Here is a 12,399-nt window from a genome sequence, read left to right on the forward strand (position 1 = left end):
AAAAAAGAAACTGACACTGTAAAAAATGGATACTCAAATATCACGAAATTTTCTTCGATTTTGATGAAACCGTTTCCTGGTATATGCTCGGAGCAAAAACTTCGTCAAAGTGACGAAATAACTATCGTCACTTCTTCAAGGAATTCAATTTAAACCAATTAAAGAAATATTTCACTAATTAAACCAATTAAAGAAATATTTCATTTTAGTTTTTTTACAAAAGGAAATAAATGAAAACCTAGTATGGCCTAATTTATCTAACTATTCTAGTAATCACTTATCCTGAGCAACATATTGGTGGATCGGTGCTGCCCTGATAGCATAAGGACAGATAGAACATGAAAATAAATTTCACCTTATGCCTGAAGCAGGATTCAAACCCGTGATCTTCCTGGTACAATGCCACCTCCTTAACCATTTCGACTATTATTTAATAAAATATTAAAGGACAATAAATATTTTCTAAAAATTATATTTGGCATAAAATTATCTCTGGAGATACGAATTTCATAATTGTGTACAAACAATTTTTGATTCGCTTAAAAGTTTCTTGAGATATAGCGAAATACGTAAAAAGTAAAATTATCATTAAGGGATTCAAACTAATGACCGCTCACCCGACCTAACTATTGAATATATTAATATTAACTTTTTTATGTTAAATAACATGGTATACATTTTGTTAATTTCGATTTTTCTTTTTCTGTTTCAGACAAATCATGAAAGAATTTGTGGACTTACTAAACCAAGACCGTTCCCCACTATGTAATACAAGGCATCAAGCAATCCTCGAACCCAACATCCAACGCCACCTGACGCACTTTTCCCTAATTACGCACGGCTTCGGCAGCCCAGCGATAGTTGCCGCGCTGACCGCTGTCCAGAACTTTATGAACGAGTCCTTGAAGTACCTCGAAAAACAACTGAACGCGTACCAGAATTCTGGTGGGACACACGTTTCCGGTGTCGACACAAAAAAGGAAGACCCAAAAAAGTGAGCTTGATGGTAAACACCACGACAAAAAACACTTAAAAAAAGTCTTCAACTAGTCTGCTGAGAAGACTTTGCGAACGAGAAGGGACACGCAACACCGGTGGACATTTCCACCTGCCGTCCCAGAAATGTTTATGTAAATTAAGAATATTCTTGTAAATATAAAAGAACAGTTATAGAAACATTTTTTCCATTATGGTACAAATTAGAAATTATCGATTAGGTAATCCTGTTGACCAGGATCACAGACAAGACCTCAGAGGAATAAAAATAGATGATGATCACAGAGAAGAAGACCTCAGAGGAATAAAAATAGCTGATGATCACAGAGAAGAAGGCCTTAGGGGAATAAAAATTGCTGATGATCACAGAGAAAAAGACCTCGGAGGAGATGAAATAGCTGATGATCACAGACAAATTCTCAGAGGAAAGAGGGTTAAAATATCTGTTGCCAAACTTGCATTATGGAAGGCTAATGCTTTGTTCCATGAACAAATAAAATGTGGCCAAATATCATAAAATTAACTGCCTAAAATGGTGGTTCTGCTCACGGATTGCCAGTAGTGGTGGCAAGTTTTGTTTTAAAACTTCTTTCTTTTTAGTTTTATTAAGAAGATTTTATAGATTGTAAATGAAATAATTTGTTTTTATTTTTATACTTTGTCGTGAATATTAGTTGTAATTTAAAAATTGCTTTATATTTGAAAGTTTGATCGTTGTGTTTCAAAAATGAAAGTTTATTTTTTGATGACAGCAGTTTAGCAATACTACGATAAAAATAAAATAGTGTGGAATTCTTGCGTATTTAGGCAAAATAATTTTTCCTTACAATTTTTTAAGTCATTCAAGTTTCAGAGTATCATTTCTTTAAATTTCTATTAATTAATAATCATCTTTGCTTCATACTGCCTAGATTTTAGTGCTTTATACCCAAACTAGGTATTGTATTATTTAGTCCTAAAGCCACAAATATGTTTTGAAATTTTACTTCGTAAAAGGCTTCTTTTACTGCACATGTATTCTATTTTGAACAAAAATGATTTAAAATATATCAAATAATATAAATAAAAGTTTCTGAAAAAGCTATTTGCAATAAGGTATTATTAATTTATGCGAGCTATAAAACAATGAGGTCTAATACCAGCTATTCGGAAACTATATGAATTAGTTAGAAAACTAATTTTCCTTTCCTCTATAGGTTAATTTCTTTAAGAAAGTTTTTCTAAAAATAAGAGTTTTGACAATTTTAGGAAATGTTAATTTAAAATGTCAAGAAAATTTGCTGCAACCTGAATAGGAATAACAAATTGAGCTCTATTATCATACAAATTTGCAACAACCTTAATATGTTGCCCAGATTTACAAATTTGTTGCAACTTTAATATAATGTAAAGTTAAACCATGTTATGCAAAATTGCTACAACCTTAATATGTTACCAAGTCGAATCATATTACAAATGCAAATTTATTGCAACCGTAATAGGGTTGTTAATTGAACTATATTGTTACGAATATTTGCTACAACCTTACTATGCTGCAATATTAACCATATTAATATTTGCATATTATCGTGCAACTTCACCAGTTTTAGAATTAAATCAACAAGAAAGAAAACATGGTTTGACTTTGGCGTCTTATTACGGTTGTAAAAAATTTGCACGATTATAAGATTCAACGTATCCATGCTTTATTTAACTGATATTTCTTAAAGCGAATCACAAATATGCATAACTTTAAATTGTAAAACAGTTTTATTTACAAAAAAGTTTTGTTTTTCTTAGCATTTGTGTGAATAATTTCCTGTTTTGATTTTTATATTTTATAAAAATAGAAAGATGAATTGTTCAAAAAATTAATTTTAACAGTGAATTTCTTCTCTCGTTTCATATAATTTGCAAAAAAATAGTATCTATTTGATAAAAAAAAATAACTAAAAAAAGTCTAAACAATTGATAAGTCCTTATTGACGAGTTACACAAACTTTGCTGTTATAGAATTATTTTTTTAAAATTATTTCCGAAAATTCTAAATACCATCTTTAGTTAACATCCTGTGTTCAATGACTTTAATAATATTTACATTTTTTCAATCATACAAATTTTTAAAATAAATACATGAAATATTATTGACAAAGTTAAATAATATATTTATCAGATAACTGATAATGAAAACAAACTGCAAGCATTAGTTTGAAGACATATAAAATGGCAAGTTACAAATTACGTAGGGGACTATTTAGAAAATTTATAAGCCTATATTTTTGAAATACACAAACTTTGCTGTTCTTAACTTTTTTTTAAATGGCTGATAATATTCACAATTTTGAGATTAGAAGGGAAAAAAACGTTAAATATTATAACAACATTTAAATAATATATTTTATCAGATAACTGATAATAAAAACAAACTACAAGCATAACAAACTACAAAAACAAGGTACAAGCATAAGACACATAGAGTTACAGGGTGCAACTACGCCAATGACTATTTTAGACTAAGCATATTCGGGCACTAATTATGTTCCGAATTTTTTTTCTTCAAAAATAGCACATGTGATATTCTTAAGTTCGCGAAATTCCTTAAAACAAATTTAAATAAAAAAAATTCCTGGAAATCTGGTTTTAAATATATATGTTTATCATAACTCAAAGATGTGTGCATTTTATTTAACCGCACAAATTCTTCAGTTCCGTAGAAACTTGTTCATAATTATGATTTTTTTCTTCAAATAAATTATGCTTTAAATATAATATGGTTTTCACAGCTATTACAACAAAATATTATTACAAACTTTTCAAGTTAAAAAAAAATATCTTCACTGACGCAAAACCTTTTTTCTAATTTTATTTATTTTCATACTGTTATCTTTGGAAAATTATTTCTAGTTCTTATCGATATTTTTAATCAAGTGGTAAAAATTGCAGGTCAAGGCAGTAATAAGAAATAATTTTTTAAAAAAAACGTCCCTTTTGCTTTTTATTATTCAAAAAATTTTCTATTGCGTTTCATTGGAAACCCTGTTATTATTTTTTTTACTTAACTGTATGCAAAATGTTTCTTCAAATTTTTAAAATTCCATACAGTAAGATATACAGGATCAAACAGTATAAGACTTAGGTGATAGAAACTAGTTGACATCAAGCAAATTTTTAGATTTTGAAAAAGAAGAAAAATTCATTTCCTACACATAAGTTAATGACTTTAATAGAAAATTAATTACAAGGCTAATAATTTTTCGCTAAGTTTTTTCCATCATCTAATGAATTTTAAATTTCCTCTTTGTATCCTTAGAATATATTAGTAAAACGTTAAGTTTGCATGGAGGTTTTAAGCAACATTTTATTGAAATAGCTTTAAAGTTCATGCGCTCACAACAAAAAAATTTTGTTGTTTTTTTTTTCATTTTTAATTCAAAAGTTGCAATTTGAGAAATTTATAAATCTCTAATACTCATTTAAACTGTCATAGCATTTGCACTCTATACGCTATAATTAGCAGCCAAAATAACTTTCTAAAGGTAACTCTTTGATGTCTATTTGCTGCCAAATTTACTTGGCGCTTTCTTCCACTCCAAAAACAATAAAAAATTGCCACTTAAGACTTTCTTCTGATCTAAAAACAATAAAAGAAATTCTCTATTAGAACCGTCTTCCATTCCAAAAACAAACAAAAAATTCTCTGGCAACCTTTTTCCATCCATATCTGTAAAAATTAGAAAATTGACAAAATAAATTAATGCTTTATCGTTAACTGAGATCTTTTTTAGAAAAATATTAATTTTTTCAAATATGTCACACAGAATCTAAGTTCACTAAGTTCTTCGTTTTTGTTGAAATCGTATTTATTCAGATTTTCTATTCCTTATTCCATGATTCTCAACTTTATTCAAGCTTTCCAGAAATGTGAAAAGCCATATCTTCTTGAAAAAGGTGGTTGAATTGTATTCATAGAAAAATAACTTAAGTACGAGAGTGATTTTAGAATTACGCTATTTTAATATTTCACACTGAAGTTTTGATAATTTGTTTTTATTTGTTCCACTAGATTTCTAAAAAAAATTGAATTGTAGAAAGTGTACAGTCAGATGCATTATTATGAAACGTTTTCATTGTTTTGGGTGCTGTAAATTGTATTTCGGTTATTTATTATTAAAAATAATTGTAACTTTGTTTGGTAACATTGTGTTTTTATTTATTTACTAATCTGATCAAAATGCTCAAATCAAAATGTATTTATGTTCCTGTACGTTGAATCATTTAATTTTTTATGTTTATTTATACATTATGTATTTCACGCTAAAGTTATTGCATTTGTCATAAATAAGCATTTTTTTTTTCGATTGGAAAATATACAAAAATGTAAAATAAAGATTTTGTTTTTAGCTTTGTGTCTTATTTAAACTAATTTAATAGATTATTGAACTAATTTAATATATTATATACACTAATATTAAACTAATTGAAATTAATATATTACCCCAGGAAGTTCAAAATTTGATAAATGTGAACTTCCTCGTATGAATGACGACATTTGCATAATCCGAAATTCAGTCAGAATTCGGTCACAAAAATAGTAATTAATATTATTATTTTACTCTACCAGAAAATGTAATGTACTTCTACCAGAAAATGTAAACATTCAGCTGTGAATGTCGACAATACTCCCCTAGTGTATGCTGAATGTTGACATTAACCAGTGAAAGAAAGAATAATATTAAGCAAGAATAATTTAATCAACAATCATCACCACTGACTGCATTCTGAATATCAAAATTTATTGATGAAGGAGAAAAATAATCATATTTGAAAAAAATAATTTTATTACTATTCATCTCTGCTGAGTGTTGAAGAAGGTACATTGCCGGTGAAAGGGAGAAATAATCATATTTAACTAAAATTATTTAATCAACATTAGCTATCTATTATTGTATGCTGAATGTCTTTGGCGGTTAAAGCGAGGAATAATCATAATTAATTTTGTCTACATTCTCCTCCTCTGAATGCATGCTGAATGTTGACATTAAGCGGTGAAAGTAAGAAATAATCCTATTAAGCAGAAATAAATTATCGACATTCATCACCACTGTGTGCTGAGAAAGGCACATAGCCGGTGAAAATGAGAAATAATCATCTTTTACAAAAACTATTTCATCAATATTAACCATCATAGCATGATTGAATATCGCAATTTGCCGGTGAAAGTGAGAAATAATCATTTTTAATAAAAACTATTTTATCAATATTGACCATCACTGAATGAAATAATGCTAAAATTTCCCGGTGAAAGTGAGAAATAATCATATTTTAAAAGCTATTTTATCAACATTAACCATGCTAAATGTTAAAATTTGCCTGTGAAAGTGAGAAATGGTAATTTTCAATAAAAACTATTTTATCGATATTGACCATCACTGAATGACTTAATGTTTAAATTTACTGTTGAAAATGAGAAACAATCCTACTTAACAAAAACTATTAGATCAAAATTCAAGACCATTCCATGCTGAATATCGACATTTGTTTTTTAAGAGAAAAATTAGGAAATATAATATATATGTTCAATTATTCAAAGCAATTATATGATCATCAACATTCATATTCGGAGGATGTATATGAATGTCGATATTCATTGAAGGGTATATATATATGAATATCGACATTGAATGAAGAATGACGGCATTCAGTAATTTCTGCCTTTCATAGTCTAACGTATGATAGTTACTCATTTGAATTTTATCTATTTATCAATAGATCAATATCCCGTCAGATTTAATGTGCACTAGACACCATTTACTACACGGGAAGTCTTTAGCCGGCGGGGATCGAATTCACGACTTCTTGGACATAGGCCAAACGCCCTATTAACCAGGTTATCTCAGTCGTTTTGAAGTCTTATTTCTTTTAGATTTTTGAAGTGATAACATTATTTAACCAACTTTCTTTTGTATTAATACTTCTAACTATTTATTAATTGGGGCGTGGTGGCTCAGGGGATAGAGCGTTTACCTTCCAATAAAGTGAACCGGACTTGAATCCCAACGTCAGGTTAACCGCGGGAGGTTTTCATGGTCTTCCTCTCCATGTGATGCAAATGCGGGTTAGTTCCATCAAAAAGTCCTCCACGATGGCAAATTTCTCCCAATACTTGATCCAGGAGCTCCCATGGCTTCTGGATTGAATTCAAAATTACAAGGCTACGGAATTGAACATTAGTAGTCGTAAACCCAAAGAATTGGGTCTGTGTGTTCAACGATAGTTATAAAATGTGTAACGAGATTTGGTCTGCCCCGATGTTAAGTTTTTTCTTACAGAAGCAATATCGAAACGGTATCCTTATTTCCATAAATAATTGAATTGGTAACCTCCAATTGAATACTTCTTCCTGACAAAATATAAATAAATAAAGCCATTTTTAAGGAATAGCCTGTCACCATCTAAACCTAAGACTCAAAATATAGTATGCGATTTTTAAGGAATTAAAGAGCCTGTCACCATCTAAACCTAAGATTCAAAATATAGTATGCGATTTTTAAGGAATTAAAGAGCCTGTCACCATCCAAACCAAAGATTCAAAATATAGTAAGCGATTTTTAAGGAATTAAAGAGCCTATCATCATTTAAACCCAAGATTCAGAATATAGTATACCACTTTTAAGGAATTGAAGAGCCTGTCACCATCTGTAGATTCAAAATACAGTATGCCACCTTTGAGGAATTAAAGAACCTGTCACCATCTAAACCGCCGAATCAAAATATAGTATGTCATTTTTAAGGAATTAAAGAGCCTTTCACCATCTAAACCTAAGATTCAAAATATAGTATGCCACCTTTAAGGAATTGAAGAACCTGTCACCATCTAAACCTCCAATTCAAAGTAGTATTGGGTCTATAATAAAAATGGTGTCTTATCAAAGAAATGCCTCATTCTCATCTCCGTAGAAATTCGCATCATAATTGGTTCAACTGAAAAGAAGTATTAATTTTTACTTTTAAACCCAAATTTTAAATATTAAATGTATGCTTTTGTTTTAAAAAAACCTATCTTCTAAAAATCTATCTAGGGAATTTAATATCTATCCTTACTTCTATATAGAACTAAAGAGTCTACTTTTTTCCTGAATCTCTGTTTACTCTTGTCTAGACATGTTCACTCATGTCAGACTCTATTTCACGGTATTAATTTAATTTCAAATTTTATGTTTGAACACATTTTTTGTTACCAAATATGAGTTTAATTTTATGAGTTAAGTTTTTTAAAAAAAATTAAAAAATCACAGCCATTCTGACTCGTAAAGTCTACTCAAGAATCACCCTCCATCTCAATTGTGTTAGCCTTGTTCTCTTTTCAGAACACTATATGAAAGTCTCAGCTTTCGGGTATCATTAAAGCTCTCATCATCTGAACTGTGTTTAATATTTGTATGTTTTTGAGAGACTATATTTTGTAACAGATTAATAATATGAATCTGGTGTCGTTCTGAGTCATCATGAATCATTACTGCTTTTTGATTCGCAAAAATTATAAAGAAATCATAATTGCATTCCAATTTAAGAAGGTCATAAAAAAATAATCAAAATTGCATTTCGATTTAAGAATGTAAAAAAAGAATCTGAATTGCATTTCGATTTAAGGAAGTCAAGAAAGAGTCATAATTGAATTTTTATTTAGAAAGGTCATGAGGTAATCATAAATTAACCATAATTGCATTTCAATTTAAGAAGATCATTAATGTATTGAAATAAACCATAATAGATACTTGATATAGGCATATCATGAATGAATCATAATTACAATTAAATTTTAGAAAGCCATGATCAATCAAAATTGCATTGCAATTTAAGACGATTATGTATGACTTAAGAATTCGATTTAATAATATCATGAATGAATCATAATAATATATTGATTCATAAAGATCATGAATGGATCAAGTGATTTAAATTCAATAAGATCATAAAAAAAGGAAGATTATGAATGAATAATAATTGTGTTTCGATTTAAGAAGATCAAAAATGAATCATAATAGCATTTCGATTAGGTCACGAACGAGTCATAATTGCATTTTTACATAAGATCGTCATGAACAAATCATGATTGCAATTCCATTTAGGAGGATCATGAATGAATTATAATTGCATTTCAATTTAAAAACTTCATAAAATAATCGAAATGGATTATAATTGCATTTCAATTAAAAAAGTACATGATTTAATCATAATTGCACTTTGATTTAGGATGATCATGAATGCATCATAATGAATCATAATTGCATTCTGATTTCGAAGGATTACAAATAAATCGGAATGAATCATAATTGTATTCTGAGTCGAAGAATCACAAATGAATCTTAATTACGAAAAGTAAATTCGGGTACAAATAATTCTTTAAACTTGTATTACATAATGAAAAATTCAAAACCACATATGGAATAAAACTTTTACACGAACAAGGAGTAAACGTGATTAACACCTGTGCCTTGATTACCTACTGGTTAAGACCTGGTAAACAAACGTGATCCACCTATATAAAAATTATCACGATAATAATCTCCCTTCATCATATCGGGGGGTGTAAACGCACACCACCCTCTTCCGTTTCGAACCCCAAACGATAAATGTATTTTTGCCCCTGCCTCCCAAACGATCAGGTTTCATTCTTCCATCCTTTGAACCACCCCTCTTATTTCTTGTTTCATGATGGGGCGGAATCGAAGGCGCCAAGTGCTAAAAAAATGCTTTTTTTCCCCCACTTCATTCTTCCAAAAGTGTGAAAACCAAAGGTAAAAACATATCTGTTCCATTTAAATGGCGTCAGTCAATGGTGAATTGTTTGTAGTGTAGCAGTGGTACTTTCTGAATTACCATTATTTTTTTTTAGAGCATTTGATTGTGGGGAGTATAGAAATGAATTTAAAGGGAAAGCACTCATTACTTCTTTAAGTTGTTTCCGGTGAGACAAATATATTATTTTAAAATAGAGCATGGGAGTTATTACCTGATTTCGATTTGATGCCGATAATTGATGGTGGAGGCGCAAAATAATTTCAATGCTATTCCTTGACTTTTTGCATCGTTAATGACGATATATGTACATGTTTTTACTGTCTGTTGTCTCTACTGATATTTGATATTTTCTATACAGGAGGGGAGATTAAATGGAAACACACCTGCAAAAGTTACAATAATAATAATCACAATAATAATTATTAAATAAAATTAATTTTCATGTTTGTTTAACCTGATATTTGGTACAATGTACTGTGGGCCAGAAGACCATGATCTTTGGTCAAAAGGCAAAAATTAAATTTTGAACTAAAATATGTGTAGGCAGTTTTAATATAGCCAAAATTAAGTATTCATAATCATTCCAAACATTATAATTTACTTTTTGGACCGACGAGAGTACAATGTGATTAAAAATATGTTTAAAAAAAAATTTAATGTAACTTTTAAATTTTTATTTCAGAAATACATATAGGAATTTCACCTTACTGTTAGATTTTTATCAGAGTAATTAGTCTGAAATTATAGTACAATTTTTCAATTTGTTGGATTAGTTAAAACTCTTGACAAACTTATAGTTTTTATCTTATCATTTGACATTTTACGATGTTTGAATGACTTTCGAAACTTAGTTCCAAAATGTTCCAAAGGTAATTAGCTAAACTTTTTTTTTTGTTGTCTTCTTTGATGTTTCTTCTTTCGAAAAAACCTGTCTCATTTTGCCCGTCTTGCACAGGTGAACTAAATATACCGAAACACAAAAATTATGTTTTTTTTCATGTTTTCGCGTTATTTTGTAATAAATTCGCATTATTTTGTAATATTACTTCGGAAATATAATTTGCTTTTCTTTTTTAATATAAAATTACGAAAATTATTATAATTTCATTGTTATATTTAATTATTTAAACGTACTATATTTTTTTTTTTTTTTTGCTCGCCATATTTCAGCCGCCATTTTGTTTTTTTGGGTATTTTTAGTGTGTTTCAAAATTTTAACTATGAATTCAATTTACCTGCACACTCCTAAATAAAAACCCCCAAATTTTGAAATGCATTTTATCGAAATACTAATTTTGGCCACGAAACCTTGGATGCTGGCCCACTGTGCAATGATATGAATTGTGGCTCGCATTAAACCACATTATCGGATAAATATGCTTCTGCCAAAGATGTTTTACTGAGCATCATTAGTGTTAAAACATATAATGGTGCTTAGTAAAGCATCTAAAGCTTGAACACACGTTACTATAAAATATTAAATAAATAATCTTAAGGAACTAAAGCGGTAAGATATTACCTGATTGAAAACTCCATTCACTTCAAAAATATACAAATATGAAATAACAGTCGACAACAGTCTTGAAATTTTTCCCGTACATTTGAATTCGCTACTCGCTTTATAGATTTCGTTTTATGTTTTATTGAGTTTTATCTTTACATTTTATTTTCTGTTTTTTACGTGATATTCATTACTTAATGTGTCCTATTTTGTTTCAAAAAATTTTTTTGAGTGATTCTCACACTATTGTATTGATATATTTTGCTTTGGCTATATTGATACAATATTAGAAAGCACTCCTTTTTGCGGATATAATCGTGTGAGCTGATGAAGAGATTATATCTTTTTTTCCCGTTTATAATTAATTTTCTTTAATATTTTTTTAATTTTATTTATTTTATTTTAATAATTTTCTTCCTCTCGAAACATTACTCTGTAATTTTTTCCTTGTTTTCCTTACGTTTTAAATACTATTTATATATATATATATATATATATATATATATATATATATATATATATATATATATATATATATATATATATATATATATATATATATATATATATATATATATATATATATATATATATATATATATATATATATATATATATATATATATAGCATAATAAATAAATACAAAAAACACGAAGAAAATTAATGAAACAATAAGTTTTATTTATTGCGCATAAACTGCAAGTAAATAGAACTCATAAAATAAGTTTAAAATGTAGAGAACACAAGGGAAAAATTACAGAACAATAAAAGAAGGAAAAAAAAATAATAATAAAAATAAAAATAACAAGAAACCTTAAGAAAAAAGAAATCCGAAAAAAAGGACAAAAATTTTAAAAAATCCGGAATTATTTATATACATAATCCAGAAAATATTTTCCAAATTTTTCTCCTTTTTTTCCCCTTTCTTTCTTTGTACTGTATTTTTTACCTTGTTTTCTTTACATTTTATATATATATATAAAATTGTATGTATAAAATTATATATATATAATTTTATACATACAATTACATATATATATATATATATATATATATATATATATATATATATATATATATATATATATATATATATATATATAAATATATATATATATAT

General features: G+C 28.1%; 1 protein-coding gene across 10 annotated transcripts in view; it reads left to right on the forward strand.

Moving 5' to 3' along the window:
• The window catches only part of LOC107443623 (transcription factor AP-2), a 188,899-nt gene extending 186,291 nt beyond the window's left edge, over positions 1 to 2,608 (forward strand). For all 10 annotated transcript variants that reach the window (XM_071184187.2, XM_071184189.2, XM_071184191.2 and 7 more), the window contains one exon: positions 713 to 2,608. In XM_071184187.2, coding sequence (XP_071040288.1) covers positions 713 to 998 — 286 coding nt within the window. In that variant the 3' untranslated portion in view covers positions 999 to 2,608. The remainder of the gene's footprint in view (positions 1 to 712) is intronic.
• The last annotated feature ends 9,791 nt before the right edge of the window (positions 2,609 to 12,399 follow it).

The sequence above is a fragment of the Parasteatoda tepidariorum genome, chromosome 10 (assembly GCF_982258835.1).
Source record: "Parasteatoda tepidariorum strain Cologne lab strain chromosome 10, Ptep-v5.0, whole genome shotgun sequence".
NCBI classification, from domain to species: Eukaryota; Metazoa; Arthropoda; class Arachnida; order Araneae; family Theridiidae; genus Parasteatoda; species Parasteatoda tepidariorum.